Below are 21,304 nucleotides of genomic sequence, written 5' to 3'. Positions count from 1 at the left end.
GGAGGGGACTGGCCTGGCAGAATGAAGGCTGGGTTTTCAGCCTTGCCCGTACACCACCTTCCTGGAAAGAAGACCTTCTTCCCAGGAAAAGAAAAGCCCCCGGAGGGTGGCCCTTTCCTTCCCGTCCTGGTCTTTACAATCTTGCAAAAGGTCCCCAAATGCATACCTGAAATACCTCTGAGTTCATAGAGCCAAAAAGATCTAGGTTTCAGTTCTGGCTCTTCTGCTTTCCTGAAGAAGCCATCTTCCCTCTCTGAACCTCTGTCTCTCCATCTCTAAATTTGGGTTATTTCACAGGTGAGGCTATGCCTTTCCTAAGAGGGGTGATAATTTGCCTTCAAGCACACAGTAACCCCTTTCCTGCCTCAGGACCTTTGCACAGGTTGGTCCCTCTGCCTAGAACTCTTTTTCCTCTTTTTTTTTTTTTTTTTTTTGATTTTTTATTTTTTGAAGCAAAGTATCGCTCTATCTCCCAGGCTGGAGTGCAGTGGTCTGATCTCGATCTTGGCTCACTATAACCTCCGCCTCCCGGGTTCAAGCGATTCTCCTGCCTCAGCTTCCCGAGTAGCTGGGACTACAGGCATCTGCCACCACTCCTGGATAATTTTTGTATTTTTAGTAGAGGCAGAGTTTCACCATATTGGCCAGGCTGGTCTCGAACTCCTGACCTTGTGATCCGCCCGCCTCGGCCTCCCAAAGTGCTGGGATTACAGGCGTGACCCACCGCGCCCAGCCTCCTCTTTTCTTTTCTTTTCTTTTTTCAGATGGAGTCTCGCTCCTTCGCCTGGGCTGGAGTGCAATGGCACAATCTTGGCTCACTGCAGCCTCCGCCTCCTGGGTTCAAACAATTCTCCTGCCTCAGCCTCCCGAGTAGCTGAGATTACAGGCATTCACCACTATGCCTGGCAAATTTTGTGCTTTTAGTAGAGACGGGGTTTCTCCATGTTGAGGCTGGTCTCAAACTCCTGACCTCAGGTGATCCACCCGCCTCAGCCTCCCAAAGTGCTGGGATTACAGGCGTGAGCCACCGTGCCCGGCATGCCTGGCTATTTTTTTTTTTTTTTTTGAGATGGAGTCTCACTCTGTTGCCCAGGCTGGAGCGCAGTGGCATGATCTGGGCTTACTGCAACCTCTGCCTCCCAATGCCCAGCTAATTTTTGTAGTTTTAATAGAGACAGAGTTTCACCATGTTGGCCAGGCTGGTCTTGAACTCTTGACCTCAGATGATCCTCCTGCCTCAGCCCCCCAAAGTGCTGAGATTACAGGTGTGAGCCACTGTGCCCAGCCAACCTTTTTTTTTTTTTTTTTTTTTTTAATGGGCTCTCGTTCTGTTGCCCAGGCTGGAGTGCAGTGGAGCCATCTCAACTCACTGCAACCTCTACCTCCCAGGCTCAAGCAATCCTCCCACCTCAGCCTCCCGAGTAGCTGGGGTTACAGGCACCCGCCACCATGCCCGGCTAATTTTTGTATTTTTAGTAGAGATGGGGTTTTCACCATGTTGGCCAGGCTGGTCCTGAACTCCTGACCTGAAGTGATCCACCCACCTCAGCCTCCCAAAGTGCTGGAATTACAGAAGTGAGCCAACGTGCCCAGCCTCCATCTTAACCATTTTTAAGTACACAGTTTAGTGGTATTAAATGCACTCATAATGTTGTGCAGCCATCACCACTGTCCATCTCCAGAGCCCTTTCCATCTTGTAAACCTGAAACCCTACCCATTAAACACTAACTCCCCATTCCCCCTTCTCCCCAGCCCCAGGCAACCACTGTTCTGTCTATCTGTAGGGTTTTGACTATTCTAGGTATTTCACAAAAGTGGAACCATACGGTATTTGTGTTTTTGTAACTGGCTTATTTCACTTAGCATAATGTTTAAAGCTTTACTTTTCTTTTTTTTTGTTTTTCTTTTCTTTTTTATTGATCATTCTTGGGTGTTTCTCGCAGAGGGGGATTTGGCAGGGTCACAGGACAATAGTGGAGGGAAGGTCAGCAGATAAACAAGTGGGCGGATCACCAGGTCAGGAGATCAAGACCATCCTGGCAAACACGGTGAAACCCCGTCTCTACTAAAAAATACAAAAAATTGCCAGGTGCGGTGGCTCACGCCTGTAATCCCAGCACTTTGGGAGGCCAAGGCGGGCAGAACACGAGGTCAGGAGATCGAGACCATCCTGGCTAACGCGGTGAAACCCCATCTCTACTAAAAATACAAAAATATTAGCCGGGCGTGGTGGCGGGCGCCTGTAGTCCCAGCTACTCGGGAGGCTGAGGCAGGAGAATGGCGTGAACCTGGGAGGCAGAGCTTGCAGTGAGCCGAGTTTGTGGTGGAGGCACTGACCCAGAGCGCAGCCTGTCTGGTGTGCGATGGTTGCTGAAATTTGCCCAACTGTGCTCAGCTACTTGTTTTATCACTGTGGACCCCCAAAACTCTGGGCAGGGCCTCAGCTTCCCACCCCCCACTACTGCTGTCCAAGGAGGTAGAGTTACCAGTCCAGGTCTCCCAGCCCTCAGATGTAACCATGGCCCGCCAGCAGGAGCAGAAGCATGCTTCCCAAACCTGCCTGATTACCCAGCCAGCCACCTCCCCACTCCAGCCCCCACCTTGGAGGAAGCACTAATCTGGGGACTTTGAGATTCCATGATTCTCACGGCAAGAAGGACTCTCAGACACGCGAGCCAGCGGCTCCCTTGGCCCTGAGGGCACAGGAGATAGAGGCACACCTGTAAACACACGCCTGGCTACAAACACGCACATACCTGGCTGGCGTGCTGAGCCACCTGAACTGACACCTGGAGAACTCACGCACAGGCATCCACCTGACCACTCCAGGCCACATCTACCCATGCGCATGCACCCGCTGAGAGCTGGCACTCACGTCTGTTGTTGCCTTATCGACACACCCGAGACTAGGGTTCAAAATGCGTGCCCACGCCTGCTCCCAGCCCCTGCCGGCCCACTGGCACTTTCAGCTGGGCCACCCCAGGTCAGCAAGGCCCAGGGCAGGGTCAGTTTCAGCCAGGCCCCCCAACTCTTCATATTTTCTAGCTGGGGAAATTGATGTCCAGAGTTTCTGGTCAGCAGCCAGCCTGGTGGGGACCCTCTGAGCTATCCTGCTAAGTGTGGATAGGCACGGTGCAAGAACAGCTCCTCATCTGCTCCTGGCCTCCTCCCTGACCCCTGCCTTTAAGAGCCCCCATCTGATGGTGGAGCTGCTGAGACCGCTGGAATGAGTGTGATTGTGCATGAGAGAGAGAGAGGAATGCGGGCCTGTAAGGGAAGTGTCACTACACAAATGAAACTGAGCTGAGTGTTCCAAAAATTTGGGGGGAGAGCATCCCCCAGCCCTCAACAGCATGCCCTGTGCTCTCCAGAGGCATTTCTGGGACCACACCCCTATCTGCAGCATAGGCGTTTTGGCCACTCTGAGCTGGGCCCTTCTCTCTCTCATGTTTTCTGGCTCAGCTGCTGGGTCCCTGATCACCCCTAGTCTGGCTCCTTTCCCTCAGCCTCTCATGCAGTTGGCCAGCATTCCTCGAGACGACTCCGGAACAGGCTACACACGGGGGACACAGAGATGAATGAGAACAGGGCCCTAGACTCTTGGGGGGAACCCAGCCCAGCCCCAGAGAGAGGGTCTGGGACCATCTTCTCTGAAAGAGGGGGCGGGGGAAGCCAGTCCAGGTGGTGAAAACAGGATGTCCCAAGGGTGGCAGGCCTGGAGTGCACAGAGGCCCGCCCCTTGAGCAGCATGGGGGTCTCCAGACTTCCCTGGGGCAGACGTCAGGGGGGCGGCGGCCTGTCCCACTGGGAGGTGAGTTTCCTTCCGGCAGCTCCTTCTCACGCAATGGGTGGGAAGGGGTTGGGGGCCCATTGTTCCCTGGCACGCTACCACCCCCAGCCCTCCCCAGCTTCTGGGTGGGGGGAGCAGTGGAAGGAAGTGGGCTGAGCCCAGGCCCTGGCAAGACCCCAGTGAGAGAGCGCAGGGTTTGGGGAAATGCTGGCTCACATGTGGGCCTGGTGTGTGCACAGCTGCACATGCCACACATGTGTCGGGGGTCCATCTTGCCCTGAGTCCACCTTTCTCAGGATTTCTGGTGTGTGTGTGTGTGTGTGTGTGTGTGTGTGTGTATGTTGTACCCTGACCTGTAATTTGGCACTTTACACACATTTATCTCATTAAACCTCCCACCCAACCTGTAAGGTAAGATTATCATCCCCAGTTGCGAGATGAGAAAGTCTAGACTCAGAAAGTTTATGTCACAGGCCCAAGGTTAGTGGGTGAGCTGGGATTTTCTTCTGGATCTGTGAGCCAGCCTCTGGTCTCATCCCTTTTCCCTTTCCCAAGCCCTGTAATTATCTTAATACTGGCCTGGGGTGGAGGGGTAAATACAGAGGTGAAGGCCTGGGGGAACCTATTGAGTATCACCTATGCCACTATGTTATCTTAAACCCAGAAAAACCCGCTGGGCTGCAGGGCCCACAGGGAGAGTGCAGGTCCCTCAATGCAGAGCAGAGTCTGCTTCCCTTATTAGTGCAGGGTGATGGGCATCGGGCAGGCTCCTTGCCCAAAAGTGCCCCCCTCCGCCCCATTGCACTGCCTGAGAGGCTCCATCGCAGCTGTACTCCAGAGGACTCTAGTGAACCTGGTGTTATGTCATGGCAGAGGGGTGGACAGAATGCAGGGTCTCAGAACTAATTTTGAGGGGGATCACTAAAGAATGAGGAGCTTGGCTCAGGGTATGGCTACCTCTGGTGGCAGTCCCCTCTCAGGGACAGGAGCCAGTGATAGGGATAAGGTATAGGGCAAGCTCATGGACTGACGCTGAACTGCATAAACCCTGGTCTAGTCAGCCTCTGCTTGGTTCCCCCACCCAGATGGTATACTCACTACCATTCTTTCAGACAGTCTGCACCCTCCTCAGATTCCTTTGTCAACTGGAAAATCCTTCCTTGGGGGGCAAGTTACTTTAAGACTGAGATTTGGCTGGGCATGGTGGCTCATGCCTATAATTGCAGCACTTGGGGAGACCGAGGTGGGTGGATCACCTGAGATCAGGAGTTCGAGACCAGCCTGGACAACATGGTAAAATCCCATACTCTAATAAAAATACAAAAATTGGCCGGGCACGGTGGCTCACGCCTGTAATCCCAGCACTTTGGGAGGCCGAGGCAGGCGGATCACAAGGTCAGGAGATCGAGACCATCCTGGCTAACACGGTGAAATCCTGTCTCTACTAAAAATACAAAAAATTAGCCAGGTGTGGTGGCGGGTACCTGTAGTCCCAGCTACTCGGGAGGCTGAGGCAGGAGAATGGCGTGAACCCAGGAGGCAGAGCTTGCAGTGAGCTGAGATCGCACCACTGCACTCCAGCCTGGGCGACAGAGCGCGACTCCATCTCAAAAAAAAAAAAATTGGCTGGGCATGGTGGTGCATGCCTGTCGTCCCAGCTACTTGGGAGGCTGAGGCAGGAGAATTTCTTGAATCCAGGAGGCGGAGGTTTCAGTGAGCCGAGATCGCACCACTGCACTCCAGCCTGGGCGACAGAGCAAGACTCCACCTAAAAAAAAAAAAAAAAAAGAGAGAGAGGCTGAGATTTATCTGGGCAGATCTGGGTGAGGGAGACCCCAGTGACTGAGTTCATTTGCATAGGGACTGAGTGGAATCCTGGGAGGGAGGTCACCCTTAGGGTAAAAAGAGCCAGGCAAGACCACCTGACCCAGTGTTCCAGCCTCAGTTAGAGCAGCGTGAGCTGGTTTACAATGGGGTCTGTGATAAAGCTTTCTCTAATTTGTTGTTAAGAGGCCTCAACCTGGGAGTCATGGGGAAGGATGAGAGCAAGGATGATTTTCTTTGTAGTGTGGGTGTGAAGAGAGGTGGGCAGGGCAGAAAAGTGACAAATGGAGGCTTTTGTGTGTTCTGCTAGCTTTTCGTTGTGCCATTGTTTCTTCCAGGACTTGTGTGCAGGGGTCCCTTGCTGAGGTAGCTTAGACGCTGTGACCCTCACTCTGTTGCCTGTGGCTATTTACCAGGGTAAACACTGCTCCAAGGGGACCCAACCACTGACTGACTGTGGTCTCTGACCTGTGTAGCCTGGCTGAAAAAGATGAGCTGAGCCAATCAAACCCCTCTCTCAAGAAGCTGAACTAGGCTGGGCGCGGTGGCTCACGCCTGTAATCCCAGCACTTTCACGAGGTCAGGAGATCGAGACCATCCCGGCTAATACGGTGAAACCCCGTCTCTACTAAAAAATACAAAAAAATTAGGCGGGCATGGTGGTGGGTGCCTGTAATCCCAGCTACTGAGGAGGCTGAGGCAGGAGAATGGCATGAACCCAGGAGGTGGAGCTTGCAGTGAGCCAAGATTGCGCCACTGCACTCCAGCCTGGGCCACAGAGCAAGACTCCATCTCAAAAAAAAAAAAAAAAAAAAAGAAGCTGAACTAGCTCGGCACGGTGGCAGGAGACTGAGAGACTGAGGCAGGAGGATATTGCTTGAACTCCAGGAGTTTGAGGCCGCAGTGAGCTATGATTTGCCAGTGTACTCCAGCCTGAGCGACAGAGGGAGACCCTCATCTCTTTAAAACAACAAAAAACAAACAAACAAGAAAGACCTGTACTAAGATATAAACGAAAGATCTGGTATCTGGTTGGTGGTAGATGCTTGACATAAAGGGAGTTGGGGATCTGAACTGAACAGGTGGGGAGGCCTAGAGAAGTCTCTTAATTTTCCCTACCAGGCAGAGGTGGGATTCCCAGCTCAAGGTTTTTCCCACCATTCTACCATCTTTCATTCCACCATCTTTGCCAAAAATCACCCCTCACCGGGTACACTGCACTTCGAAATTTGCCAGGCCCTCACTGGATTTGCCCACAGCCTTATTAAGCAAGAGGCTGGCAGAGCAGGGGTCATTGCTAGTGGCCTGAACTTCAGGCTAATGGTGCTGGAGAAGACCTCACAGAAGGCTGAAGATGGGGTCGAGGCCTGTGAGGGGTGGGACTTGCCCAAGGTCACCCACACTTGGAAGCTGAGTGCAGGTCTCCTAGCCCTCTGGCCAAGAGCTCTTTCTAACTCTCCATGCCGTTCCTTGATCATGTTGTGTTTCCAAGCTTCCTGTTCCAGTCCCACAATCCTGACTCAGGGAGAGACACAGGTAGGGAAGAGACCCTGGAGGTGGTATAGGGCAAATGGTGCAGTCCTGAATCTCTCCACCACACATGCCCTCCTCATGCTTCCTGAGCCTCAGGCTTCTCATCTCTAAAGTTGGTATAACAGTACCCATCTCCTGTGGTTGTTGTGAGAATAGCCTGAGATGATGCGTGTCCAGGGCCTACCAGGAAAAGATAGAACAGGCTGGTCCCACCTGCCTCCTGCCTGCTGTGGGAGGCAGGAATGGCAAGCAGCGGGGCGAAGTCTCCAATTCCTCCTACCTTGGCTCTGGCCAGAGGGGAGCTCTAGGCCAACCAGTTAAAGATTGGCCAGGTGTGCGTGAGAAGCTCAAGCCATCTCCAGACCACAGTGAGCCAGATGGGGCAGTGGCCGTATGGTGACCATGGAGCCACCTCAGATCGGTCCTGAAATTACCTCAGGGAGCTGGGCCCTGCTGATTCTTAGATTGGCAAAGTATGGCAATGCCTGCTTGCGGCTTGCCGGGAGGTTTTTTTTGTTTTGTTTTGTTTTTTGTTTTGGGACAAAGTTTCGCTCTTGTCGCCCAGGCTGGAGTGCAATGGCGCGATCTCGGCTCACTGCAAACTCTGCCTCCGGTGTTCAAGTGATTCTCCTGCCTCAGCCTCCAGAATAGCTGGGAATACAGGCACCTGCCACCATGCCTGGCTAATTTTTGTGGTTTTAGTAGAGATGGGTTTTTTTTCCTAAGCTGGAGTCTCGCTCTGTTGCCAGGCTAGAGTGCAGTGGCGTGATCTCGGCTCACTGCAACCTCCGCCTCCCAGGTTCAAGCAATTCTCTGCCTCAGCTTCCCGAGTAGCTGGGATTACAGGTGCCTGCCACCACGCCTGGCTAATTTTTTGTATTTTTAGTAGAGATGGGGTTTCACCATATTGGCCAAGCTGGTCTTGAACTCCTGACCTTGTGATCCACCCACCTCGGTCTCTCAAAGTGCTGGGATTACAGGTGTGAGCCACCGCCCCCGACCTTTTTTTTTTTTTTTGAGACAGAGTCTCCCTCTGTTGCCCAGGCTGGAGTGGAGTGGCGCAATCTCAGCTCACTGCAACCTCCGTCTCCTGGGTTCTTTTGATTCTCCTGCCTCAGCCTCCCAAGTAGCTGGGATTACAGGTGTGTGCCACCACTCCCGAATAATTTTTGTATTTTTAGTAGAGACGAGGTTTCACCATGTTGGCCAGGCTGGTCTCGAACTCCTGACCTCAAGTGATCCACCCGCCTTGGCCTCCCAAAGGGCCAGGATTATAGGCGTGAGCCACTGTGCCTGGCCAGGTTTTACTCTTAAAAATTTTTTTGGCTTGGCGCAGTGGCTCATGCCTGTAATTCCAGCACTTCAGGAGGCTGAAGCAGGTGGATCACTTGAGATCAGGAGTTCGAGACCAGTTTGGGCAACATGGTAAAACCCCATCTCTACAAAAATTAGAAAAATCAGCCAGGCATGGTGACCTGCATATGTTGTCCCAAGGTGGGAGGATCGATTGAGCCTGGGAGGTTGAGGCTGCAGTAAGCCAAGATGGTGCCACTGCACTCCAGCCTGGGCGACAGAGTGAGACTGCAAACTCTGTCCCTGGGTTCAAGTGATTTTCCAGCCTCAGCCTCCTGAGTAGCTGGGATTACAGTCGCCCGCCACCATGCCTGGCTAATTTTTGTATTTTTAGTAGTGACAGGATTTCACCATGTTGGCCAGGCTGGTCTCAAACTCCTGACCTCAGATGATCCACCTGCCTTGGCCTCCCAAAGTGCTGGAATTACAGGGGTGAGGCATCGTGCCCGGCCAGGAGTTCTTTATATATTCTATATATAAATGCTTCAACAGCTATATGTTTTGCAAATATTTTCTCTCATTCTGTGGGTTGTCTTTTCAATTTTTTTTTTTTTTTTTTTTTTTTGAGACAGAGTCTCACTCTGTAGCCCAGGCTGGAGTGCAACAGCAGGATCTCAGCTCACTGCAACCCCTGCCTCCTGAGTTCAAGTGATTCTCATGCCTCAGCCTCCTGAGTAGCTGGGATTCCAGCCTCCTGATCAGCTGAGATTACAGTCTCCTGAGCAGCTGAGGCTAGCCACTACATTCAGCTAGTTTTTGTATATTTAGTAGAGATGAGGTGTCACTATGTTGTCCAGGCTGGTCTCAAACTCCTGACCTCAAGTGATCCGCCTGCCTTGGCATTCCAAAGTGCTGGGATTACAGGCGTGAGCCTCTGTGCTTGGCCTCCTTTCAATTTCTTGATAGTGTCCTTTGATGAGACCTGGGCCTTTTTCAAATAACCCAAGCACTTCTGGGAAGCTTATCCCCTCCCGGGCTGTGAATGAAGAAATCAAGGCCTTGTGAGAAGTCACGTGTTCTGCCTTTTGAGAATGGGACAGGAGGGATCCCCATCCACCCAATTGGGTTTGGCCCCTGAGACTGGATCCCTTTCTCCTTGTTCCCTTCAATTGTTAAAAAAACTTGGGTCAAACAAGATGAAAGGAGAGGAGAGGAGTGAAGGAGGTGCCTATCAACGACTTAAGAGAGCACAGACCTAGACCCGGTCTCAGGACTCAAGCACCAAGAGCTTACTGACGCACACCACAACACACATAAGCCTTGAAAACATTGTGCTAAGTGAAAGAAGCCAGTCACAAAAGACCACTCATTGTGTAATTCCATTTATATGAAATGTTTAGAGAAGGCAAATCCATAGACACAGAAAGTAGATTAGTAGTTGCCAGGGCTGGTGAGGCAGGGGAGGCAGGCTAGGGGGAAATGTGGAGGGACTGCTAATGGGTGCAGGGTTTCTTTTAGGGGTGATGAAAATGTTCTAAAATTAATTGTGGGCCGGGCGCCGTGGCTCACACCTGTAATGCCAGCACTTTGAGAGAGGTCGAGGCGGGCAGATCACTTGAGGTCAGGAGTTTGAGACTAGTCTAGCCAACATGGTGAAACCCGTCTCTACTAAAAATACAAAAATTAGCCAGGCGTGGTGGTGTGTGCCTGTAGTCTCAGCTACTTGGGAGGCTGAGGCTGGAGAATCACTTGAACCTGGGAGGCAGAGGTTGCAGTGAGGTGAGATGATGCCACTGCACTCCAGCTTAGGAGACAGAGGAAGACTCTGTCTCAAAAAAAAAAAAAAAAAACAAAAAGGCTGGGCACTGTGGTTCATACCTGCTAATCCCAGCACTTTGGGAGGCTGAGGCGGGTGGATCACGAGGTCAAGAGATGGAGACCATCCTGGCCAACATAGTGAAACCTCGTCTCTACTAAAAATACAAAAATTAGCTGGCCATGGTGGCGCATGCCTATAGTCCCAGCTACTCGGGAGGCTGAGGCAGGAGAATCGCTTGAACATGGGAGGCGGAGGTTGTAGTGAGCTGAGATCGCGCCACTGCACTCCAGCCTGGCAACAGAGTAAGACTCTGTCTCAAAAATAATAAGAATAATAAAATTAATTCTGGTGATGGTTGCACAATTCTACACTAGAAGTCATTCGACACTTTAAGAATGTAAGTTAGGCTGGATGTGGTGGCTCACACCTGTAATCCCAGGACTTTGGGAAGCCAAGGCAGGTGGATAACTTGGGGTCAGGAGTTCGAGACAAGCCTGGCCAACATGGTGAAACCCCATCTCCACTAAAACTACAAAAATCAGCCAGGCGTAGTGACTCATGCTTGTAATCCCAGGTGCTTGGGAGGCTGAAGTGGGAGGATTGCTTGAACCTGCGAGGAGGAGGTTGCAGTGAGCTGAGATCACACCACTGCACTCCAACCTGGGTGACAGACTGAGATTCTGTCTCAGACCAAAAAAAAAAAAAAAGAAGGGGAATTATATGGCATAAGAATTATATCTCCATAAAGCTGCTATATATATATGTATATATATTGGTTTTTTTGTTTTTTTTTTGAGATGGGGTCTTGCTCTGTCACTCAGGCTCTTGGCAAAATTTTTTTTTTGTAGAGACAGGGTCCCACTATGTTGGCCAGGCTGCTTTCCAACTCCTGGGCTCAAATGATCCTCCAACCTTGGCCTCCTAAAATGCTGGGATTACAGGCCCTGCACTTGGCTAAAGCTGCTATTTTTTAAAAAAAGAAAGGAAGAGAAACAAGGGCTGAGTCCCCGTGGCTGGCCCCCACTCGCTCCCTGGCCTCAGAATGGTGGTATCTTCTTCAGTTGATGGAGAAGCGCAGCCGCGCCTGGACGTGTTCACAGCGGGCGTGCTTCATGGTCAGCCCGTAGATGGGGGTCAGGTCGACTTTCACGCCCGGTGGCACGCTGAACTCCAGTTGCTGTAGCAGGATGGCCAGGAAGAGGAAGACCTCCCACTTGGCCAGGACTTCCCCGATACACCGGCGCTTGCCCATGCCAAACAGCATCATCTTCTCACTCAAGGGCTTGTTAATGGCAGTGCCATCGGCGGTGAGGAACCGCTCAGGCCGGAACTCAGAGGGGTCCTCCCACAGCTCTCTGCAAGAGGAACAGAGGAGATGGGACCTCAGGGCTGGAGAGGCCCTGGGAGGAGGTGCCTGGGGGAGGGAGACTTCTGTTGAGAACACAAGTGTGAGGGCACTTTGAAAGCAATGAAGGGTAGGTGGGAAGGAACCAAACTGAACTTTGATGCTTCTTTCTTTTTCTTTTCTTTCTTTTTTTTTTTTTGAGACACCCTCCGGCTCCTATCACCCAGGCTGGAGTACAGTGGTGCGATCTCAGCTCACTGCACTCTCTCTGCCTCCCCAGCTCAAGCCAACCACCCACCTGAGCCTCCCGTGTAGCTGGGACTACAGGCACCATATCCGGCTAATTTTTTTTTTTTTTTTTTTGCAGAGACGGGGTTTCACTGGTCTCAGACTCATGAGCTCAAGCGATCCACCTTCCTCGGACTCCCAAAGTGCTGGGGTTACAGGCATGAGTCACCACACCTGGCCTGATGCTTATTTCTTTTACAAAGCTCTCTCTAAAATGACCAGCCTTAAAGATAATGCCTTTTAATATTAATTTACTTTAAATAATGCTTTATCTAAAAGAAATTAAAAGAAGAAAAACAGGCTGGGTTTGGTGGCTTACACCTGTAACCCTAGCACTTTGGGAGGCTGAGGCAGGAAGATCCCTTGAACCCAGGAGTTCAAAACCAGCCTGGACCACATAGGAAGACCTTGTCTCTATTTAAAAATTAAAGTGAAAGGAAGAAAGAAAGACATACGTTTCTTCATCCTACTCAAAATATGCCTCCTAAGGGGCCTCAACAGTATGTCCTGGCTTATGTTTATTGTTTTGGAGTAGTGATGACTAGCATAAACATTGATAGCATTTTCACACTCAAATGTCCCAGTGTGGATGGTAAATTATATGGTCCCCCTACCTATACACTAAAGTGGGGCTTTCCAAAGAGAGGTATCTGAGCCATTCACATCAGAATCGCCTGAGGTACCCCATCTTAGATACCACAGTAGAATCCTGGGGGAACCATCACCTGTAACAAACGTCTTGGTTGATTTTTTTTTTTTTTTTTTTTTTTGAGGCAGAGTCTCACTCTGTCACCCAGGCTGGAGTGCAGTGGAGCGATCTCGGCTCACTGCAGCCTCTACCTCCAGAGTTCAAGCAATTCTCCTGCCTCAGCCTCTGGAGTAGCTGGGATTATAGGCGCACCACCATGTCCGGCTAATTTTTGTTTTGTATTTTTAGTAGAGATAGGGTTTCACCATGTTGCCCAGGCTGGTCTCAAACTCCTGACCTCAAGTGATCTGCCTGCCTTGGCCTCCCAAACTGCTGGGATTATAGGCTTGAGCCACCGCGCCTGGCCATCCTAGTTGATTCCTGTGCACTAAAGTTTGTGAAACTTTTGTAAATATCGTCACTTAGAGGAGACTATAGCAATTGAGGTCCCCTCCTTTCATTAAATAAACAGTTCCTAGCAGGGACAAACAGCCTTCCTGACTGCTGAATCTGCACACATTTTTTCGTGAGGGGTATGTACTCACGGGTCATGGTTGACCTGCCACTGGTTTACGAAGACACAGCATTTCTTGGGGATGTAGAAGCCATTCAGCGTTGTGTCCCTTGTTGTGCTGAGGAGGGAAGAGGGCGCTGTGAGGCTCAGGGCTGGAAAGCTGGGGCATGTGTTGCTCCTACCTCCACCCCATCCCGACAGCCTGCCCACCGCCATCTCCATCCCTACACTGGGAGGGGAGGGGAGGAACAGGGAAGAGGTAGAAACATCCTCCCTCTTCCTTGCGTCCTGTTCTTTAACTTCAGCAAGTATTTACTAAACTTCTCTTTGCGCCTGGCTGCGCACTTGGCTGTTCTCTGGAGCCAAGAAGCAGGCAATTTCAGATAAATGTTTTTCTATTTTCTATGAAAAAAAAAAAAAAAAAAAAGCAGCAGGCAGCCTGGGGCAGCCCCGGGGAATTTCTAGCCTGGCTGGGGATTCAGGCCTCTTACTGCAGGAATAACTAGAACAACGTTTGGGTAGAAGTAAATGCTCACTAACTCTCTTGACATTGTTAAAATTCCAGGGCATGATCAAGGGCTGATGGCTGTAAGTCCTATAAGACATCAGGAATGAAGCTGTGCCAGCTGGATGAGTCAAAAGGCTTCTGGGGAGGGGAAGCTCGTGTCGGCATTGACTTTGAGCAAGGGTAGGATTCTGGTGGTCAGAGAAGAGGCTAGAAGGTATTCCAGGCAGAAGGTTCGGCGTTAGCAAAATTGGAGGCCAATAGGGTCATGCTTGTGAGGGTGAGGCCGACCTGACTGGCACAGAGGGCACTGGGAGGGAGGGAATATGAACAGAGGGGAATGAGCGCTGAGATCACAAGTGGAACTTTCTCCTGAGAGCTGGGGGTTAGATTATGTTTGGACTGGATGGGGGCAGACTGAGGCCGGGATCTGTGGGGAACGAGGTCGGGAAGGAGATGCTGAGCCAGGGCCAGGGCTGAGAAGCCAGGAAGAGAAAACATGGCAAGGACTTTAGAGGTGGGAGGGCAGAACCGGCAGGCCTCACCTGTGGGGGATGGTGAAGGGCAAGAAGGAGGAGTGTCGGAAGGTCTCCAGGATGAAGGCCTCCAAGTAGGGCAGCTGGGGTCTGTCAGAGAGCCGGGGCCGCCGCTCCCTGCCAATCACAGTGTCTGTAGAACACAGAGGACAAGCAGAGCTCAGGGGCTGCCCTAACTGCCCCATGAATTATCCCCTCTTATACCCCATGTCACTCTATGTAAGACTGTCTATTCACAAGTCTGCGACCCCACTAACCTCCCACATCTTCTAGGCAAGGGCAGGCACTACTGTGTGCCCAGGGCTTGCACACAGTAGGCACATAACAGGTGTTTGTAGACTGAACAAACAACCTGGGTCTCAAGGCTTCTCCTGGCTATAGGGTTGGGGGCCCCCATGTACCCAGCTCCTTCTGGATCTTCCTCTGTATCTCAGGCTTGGTCACAAGGTACATGAGGCTCCAGGAGATGGCTGTTGTGACTGTGTCAAATCCTGAACCGTGTAGTGTAAGGTGAGGAAAGAAGGAAGACAGAAACAAGGAAACCATCATTTCCCAAGTATCTGCTATGTATGTATCCAGCATTAGCTTTCTCTGGCCCTAGCCTGTGAGTTTCCTGAAGACAGAGGCTGGGTCTCTTCAACATAAACTTGAGATACAGGTTTCAGAATTAGCTGCTGGAATTATAGGGGCCTAGACTTACAGGCCAGAGAACACCTTATTGTTCAGATGGGGAAACTGAAGCCTAGGGGAGGAGAAGGACTTTGCTGTGTCTCCACTGGGAATTGGTGGCATAGCCCAGGCTCAAACTCTGATCCCAAGCCAGATCTCAGTATGTTGTACCATCTGGTGTAGGGTTGGTGGGTTATTTGATGGACTGAGGGGCTGGGCAAGGCTGTGGGTGAACAGCAGGCATTGTTGGATGGAGGGGCAAGGTTCTGGCTCCTACCTGCTCCAAAGATGTCATTGACAAGGTTGACAATCTTCTCCTGTGGGATGAGGTCGCCGCCGCTGGCTCTAGGCCCCTTCTTGCTGTGCTTGAACAGGGCACCCGTGATGTCCCGGACACTGTTCTGAGGGGGCACAAGCTTAGGGGCACCTCTGGCACTTCCAAGGTCAAAGGCTGAACGTTGCTCCACTCCCCTGGCCTGTCCCTGGTGGCTGGGTACCCCCCTATCCCCCCAACTTGGTCTCTAGGCAGGGGGTTGCAGCTTGCAGCAGGAGCTGGTAGCAGCCCTGGGTATGGCTTAAAGTGTCATTTTATGCCCCATTGACCCTTCCTCCCAATAACACCAGGGGTCCAATTTCAAAGAAGGAAAAGGTTAGTGTGAACACAGGGAAGCAACGTGACACCAGAGCTGGGGATTAGCCTCTGTTGGGGTTTAGGTTTCTGCAGAATGAAAGCTTTCTCACTCATAGGCCCCCCACATTGCAGGACTCGGCTAGGGCCCCATTTCCAGGGCTTTTTTCTTGGGGGCTTTGAGGAGCCCTGAGAAGGGGGCTTCAAGGATGAGGAAACTGAGGCCCAGAGAAGGGGAAGAGTCGGCTCCAGGTCACACAGCTGGTCTGAGGTGTCCAGAGCCTTCCTAGGCCTTGGCAACACAGCAGCTGTGTGGGCATGCTGGAGCTGGGAGGGAGGGGCTGCACCCAGGCCCTGCAAGGTGCCCCTTGCCACCTGCACCCCGGGCTCACCTTGTCAAAGTCCTGATAGTGCTCCTGGACTGTTTTCTGCAGGAACCGCAGGAACCTCTGGTTGAAGGCCTTGAACCTCTGCAGGGCAGGGTTAGGCAGGTAGCGAAGGATGGGGAAGAAGTCCAGGGGGTTCCCGGAGGAGGCAGTCTCCACGAACTCATGAGTGTTCTTCACGAGGCTGAGCATCTCATCACTACTCTCAGGGAAGTGCTGTCCGAAGCACATGGCACCGATGACGTTGGCCACTGACATCACCACCTGATTGTAAGGGTCGAAGTGCCCAGGCCCTGCCATCAGCTCCTGCAACCTGCTGATCAGGGCCTCAGCCTCCTTGCTCACATGCTCCTCCAGGTAGCAGGAGGATGAGGAAGCTGGGTCAGAGGCGATGGAGAAGGTGTTGAGGGCGTTCTGGGCCAGGCGCCGGCGGGCAGCCCACACCGGTCCAGAGTCTGTGCTGAAGGTCATGCTCTGGCCATCAGTGATGAGGGTGGAGGTGTAGAGGTCAGGCCGGCCCTTGAAATCGTCGCCCTGCCGCACCAGGGCCTGCCGGATGGTGTCCAGGCGGCTCAGCACCAGCACGGGCGTGGAGCCAATGCGGATCTGCAGCACGTCCCCGTAGCGCTGGCTCATCCTTGACAGTGCCAGGTGCGGGTTCTTCCCCAGGGTCAGCACATGCCCGAGCAAGGGCCAGCCCCATGGCTCTGGTGGACTTTTCAGGCCTTTGGGGACCCGAGGCCTCAAACCCTTGAGCACCCAGAATACCAGGCAGAAGATGGCAGAGGCCAGGAGAAGCTCTGTGGCCGAGAAGGGAACAGACTGGGACAATGCCATCTGTACCAACTGCAGGGAAAAAAGGAGGGACCAGGCTGAGGGTTGAGATGGAGACATTCATTCATTCATTTCCTCAGTCATTTGATAAACACTGATGCGTGTTCTGTGCTTGGCTCCCAGCTGGATACCAGAAAGACTAAGCTCCATCTACCATGTGTCCTGTGCCCGCAGAGCTCACCCTTTGAGCATCACAGAATCTGAGAGCTGGAAAGGAGCCTCAAGATTCCCAACATGAACCCTGGCTCTCTCCTCCACACATCATCTCAGTTTCCACTTCTGGGGCTGGAGTAGAGGCGAGTGACCACTCCAAAATGGGGAAGCCAAGGACAGCACCCTTGTCAGCCCCTGGCACAGCATGCATGCTGGGTATTGTACCAAAGAGTCCCTGCCAGTGCTGGCTTTCTGCTGATACCTTCCATATACCCAGGGGACCAGGAGTTCCCCCTACCCAGTGACACTGAGGTGGCCAAGGTCCCAGGGCTGGTTCAAATAGCCTGTGATGCCCCCTCCCCAGGGCATTCTTTATCAATACCAGGAAGGGCACCTCCTCCAGGGATGAGTCCCCATCCTCTCACAGTCTTGGAGGTTGGGGTTGGGCTTCAGCCAGGGCCAGGGCTGCCCTTGTGCTAAGGGGGAAGCCCTCCCCATCTCTCTCCTTAAAAATGGCTTAGTCCAAACTGCTCATTTAAAATCGGGAAACAGAAGTCAAGAGCTGGGTAGCAAAGCCCGGAACTCAGGCCCCCTACACCTAGCCCAGGCTCCCTGTCTTTCTGTCCCCACTAGCTTCCAGGTTCTATAGTTGGGGATCCCAGAGATTGTAAACTGGTCCCAAGAAAGGTACCTGTAGAGGCAGGTGCTTGAGATTGGCAGGGTTGTAGTGGCTGGTGTGGAGCTACTGGCTCTAGGTGAGTGGCCTTTTTATAAACACCGCCCCCTATCAGATTGGCCTGGTTGTCCTGATCACCTGATATGAAAGCTGGATCACTGAACAAAGTTGGAAGGATCAACTCTTGGCCTTGGGCCATGATCCCTCAGCTCCACCTACTACCTAAGACCCAGGGTGACTCTTTGGGGATAGGCCAGAAGGGGTGCTGGGTCCCTGGGGATGAAGGTACAGCTTTCTTTAGGGTTCAGGGTAGGGAGCCTATTTCTCTGAAGAGTAGGGTAGGGTCTGGGAGTGGGGGTTAGGCCTTTGGACTGATCTGGGCTTCTTTCCCACTGCACACATGAGGAAGAGCTCTGCCAGGGCACTCAGTCTAGGCCAACCAGGCTCACGGCCCCTCTCCAGAGGGATGTTCTTCTGTAGTACCCTCCAACAACCTGCAAAACCAAACAGTAAATGGGCGTGTTCCAGCCACTCCTGATTTTCAGCCCAAGTCCCCAAGTGGAAAAGAAGAGATGATAAAGATTTTGCATTCTAAAGAGAGGCCCCCCTTATGCAAAAAGACTAAGAGACATAACCAAATGCAATATGGATTTGCATTTGATTGCCATATCAATTGGATATGGCATTTAAACAAAATTTAAAAAAATCTATAAAAGATGTTTTGGGGACAATTGGGGACATGTAAGCATGGACTGGAGATTAGATGATATTCTGGAATAAATGTAAATTTTTTTAGGTGTGAACAGAGTGTCATGGTATGTGGGAGTGTATCCTTATTCTTAGGAGATTAATGCTGTAGCATGGAAGTGTCATGATCCCCGCAACCTCCTTTTGAATGGTTCCGTTAAAAAATGTACACCTCTAGGCCAGGCGCGACGGCTCACACCTGTAATCCCAGCACTTTGAGAGGCCGAGATGGGCGGATCACCTGAGATCAGGTGTTCAAGACCAGCCTGGCCAAACTGGTGAAACTCCGTCTCTACTAAAAATACAAAAATTAGCCAGGCATGGTGGCATGTGCCTGTGATCCCAGCTACTCAGGAGGCTGAGGCAGGAGAATTGCTTGAACTTGGGAGGTGGAGGCTGCAGTGAGCCAAGATTGTGCCACTCCACTCCAGCCTGGGCGACAGAGTGAGACTCCGTCTCAAAAAAAAAAAAAATGTACACCTTTAAAGAGTATAATTGGATTGTTTGTAACTCAAAGGTTTATCCTTGCTTGAGGGGATGGATACTCCATTCTCCATGAATGCTTATTTCACATTGCATGCCTGTATCAAAACATTTCATGTACCCCATACATATATACACCTACTATGTACCCATAAAATTAAAACAATGTATACCTATCTATCAATAAATCAAGAGAAAGTAGATATGAGAAATGTCAGATATTCATGGACTTACGTGAGGATATATGGTGTTTGTTGTACTAAAGGAGTCTTTAATATGGACCCAGATCTCAGTCAGATCTAAGAGGAGGAGGAGGACAAGCCTTAAATTGGATGTGAAAAGGAAGTTTGCTATCTTTTTTTTTTTTTTTTTTTTTTAGATACAGAGTCTTGCTCTGTCACCCAGGTTGGGGTTCTGTGCCACAATCATGGCTCACTGCAGCCTCGACCTCCTGAGCTCAAACAATCCTCTTGCCTCAGCCTCCTGAGTAGCTGGGACCACAATCACAGGTGTGTGCACCATGCCTGGCTAATTTTTTTATTTTTAAACATTTTTTTTGTAGAGAGGAGGTCTTGCCATGTTGCCCAGGTTGGTCTTGAACTTCTGGGCCCAAGCAATCCTTCTGCCTTGGCCTCCCAAAGTGCTGGGATTACAGGTGTGAGCCACTGTGCCCGGCATGGATGTGAGAGGGAAGTTTTGATTTAGACTGGAGTGGGCTTTTGTTCCTGAAAATGAGAAAACTGTGGGATCAACCTGTGAAGATGCCAAGGCAGATGGATGGGGAATCCAATAGAGGAACAGAGCATGTTTGAAGGCCATGAATGGGAGAAGAGGAAAGTTGTTTCCTGTCTATATCTCCATTGGGTTCAGATGACTCAATGAAAAAGGTCAAGGTTTGAGGTTAGGCTCAGTTTTATAGAAAATGGACTCTTTCTTTCTCTCTGTCTGTCTGTCTCTCTAATTAACTAAAGTTCATGGTTTACTTAGATATCCTTGCGTTTTACCTAATGTCCTTTTCCTGTTCCAGGACCCATTGGATATCACATGACATTTAGTCATCATGTCTCTTTGGACTCCTCTTGGCTGTGACAGTTTCTCAGGATATCCTTGTTTTTGATGACCTTGACAATTTTCAGGAGTACTGGTTGGACATTTTGTAGGATGCCCACTATTGGAATGTGCCTGATGTTTTTCTTCTCATGGTAAGCCTGGGGTTATGGTTTGTTGGTGGGAAGACCTTGGAGGTTAGGTGCCATTCTCGTCACATCATATCAGGGTTACATCCTATCAATGTACTTACAGGTGCAGATGTTGACCTTGATCACCTGGCTAAGGTAGTGCGTGTCAGGTCTCTTCACTGTAAAGTTACTCCTTTCCCACCTTTCCATACTGTACCTTTTGGAAGGAAGTCACTATGCACAGCCCACACCGAAGGAGTGGGGGGTTACGCTCCTTCTCCTTGAGGGGGGATTATCTCCGTAAACTATTTGAAATTCTCCTGTATGACAGACTATTTATCTTTTTATTTTTAATGTTTTCTTAAAACTTAAAAAAATTAAATTACAGGATACAATATAGAAAAGTGCATATGTCAGCTGGGACCAGTGACTCACACCTGTAATTCTAGCACTTCGGGAGGCAGAGGTGGGAGGATCACTTGAGTGAGGCCAGGAGTTCAAGACCAGCCTGGCCAACATAGTGAAACCTCATCTCTACTAAAAATACAAAAAAAAAATTAGCTGGCCATGATGGCGCACACCTGTAATTCCAGCTACTCGGGAAGCTGGGGCATGACAATTGCTTGAATCCGAGAGGCGGAGGTTGCGGTGAGCCAAGATCGCACCACTGCACTCCAGCCTGGGTGACAGAGCAAGATTCTGTCTCAAAAATAAATAAATAAATAAATAAATGGAAAAGTGCATATGTCGTGTATAGCTCGATCATGTGTAGCTTGATGAATTTTTGCAAACTTAACAAACACACATATAACCAGCTCTAATCAAGAGACATCATAGGCACCCAAGAAGTCCCGTTGTGTTCCTTTCTCAAGGGTACCCATGACCCCAACATCTATTGCATGGATTTGTTTTGCTTGTTGTATTTTACATAAATGAGATCATGTCATATGTACACTTTTTGGAGGGGAGCCAAGGAATTTTAAAAAGCTAATAGATTTTTTTAGAGCAGTCTTTGGTTTACAGAAAAATTGAGTGGAAAGTATGATGAGGGAGGTAAAAGTGGCCATTTACCACCCCCACTCTGCAGTTTCCCCTATTATTAACATCTTGCAGTGGTGCAATATATTTGTTACAATTCGTGGATGAATATTGATACATTCTGGTTGTTGTTGTTGTTTTGAGACAGAGTCTCAGGCCTGGTGTGGAGGCTCACATCTGTAATCTCAGCACTTTGGGAGGCTGAGGTGGGCGGATCACTTGAGGTCAGGAGTTCTGGACCAGCCTGGCCAACATGATAAAACCCCATCTCTACTAAAAATACAAAAAAATTAGCCGACCATGGTGGCGCATGCCTGTAGTCCCAGCTACTCAGGAGGCTGAGGCAGGAGAATCCTTTGAACCCCAGAAGCGGAGG

The 21,304-nt window shown here is 50.8% G+C and overlaps 1 protein-coding gene across 1 annotated transcript; it reads right to left on the bottom strand.

The window, feature by feature from the left end:
* Nucleotides 1–9,801: 9,801 nt before the first annotated feature.
* CYP1A2 (cytochrome P450 family 1 subfamily A member 2) lies at nt 9,802–17,550 on the bottom strand. Its single transcript, XM_003811098.5, has 7 exons — nt 17,498–17,550; nt 15,826–16,665; nt 15,083–15,206; nt 14,538–14,627; nt 14,146–14,269; nt 13,127–13,213; nt 9,802–11,615 (listed from the first exon to the last, which is right to left on the bottom strand). The coding sequence occupies exons 2-7, from the start codon at nt 16,654–16,656 to the stop codon at nt 11,318–11,320; spliced, it is 1,554 nt and encodes a 517-aa protein (XP_003811146.3). The 5' UTR covers nt 16,657–16,665; nt 17,498–17,550; the 3' UTR covers nt 9,802–11,317.
* Nucleotides 17,551–21,304: the final 3,754 nt, after the last annotated feature.

This window comes from Pan paniscus, chromosome 16 (assembly GCF_029289425.2).
Source record: "Pan paniscus chromosome 16, NHGRI_mPanPan1-v2.0_pri, whole genome shotgun sequence".
Lineage (NCBI taxonomy): Eukaryota > Metazoa > Chordata > Mammalia > Primates > Hominidae > Pan > Pan paniscus.
The sequence above is the reverse complement of the archived record's forward strand: the minus strand, read 5'-3'. Positions and strand labels throughout refer to the sequence as shown.

Coding starts and splice junctions, on each gene's coding strand:
- CYP1A2 (XM_003811098.5), bottom strand. CDS start 16,656: ATGGCATTGTCCCAGTCTGTTCCCTTCTCGGCCACAGAGCTTCTCCTG. Junction 14,628..15,082: donor CAATGACATCTTTGGAGCAG/GTAGGAGCCAGA, acceptor TACACGGTTCAG/GATTTGACACAGTCACAACA. Junction 11,616..13,126: donor TGGCAGGTCAACCATGACCC/GTGAGTACATAC, acceptor TTCCTCTTGCAG/AGAGCTGTGGGAGGACCCCT.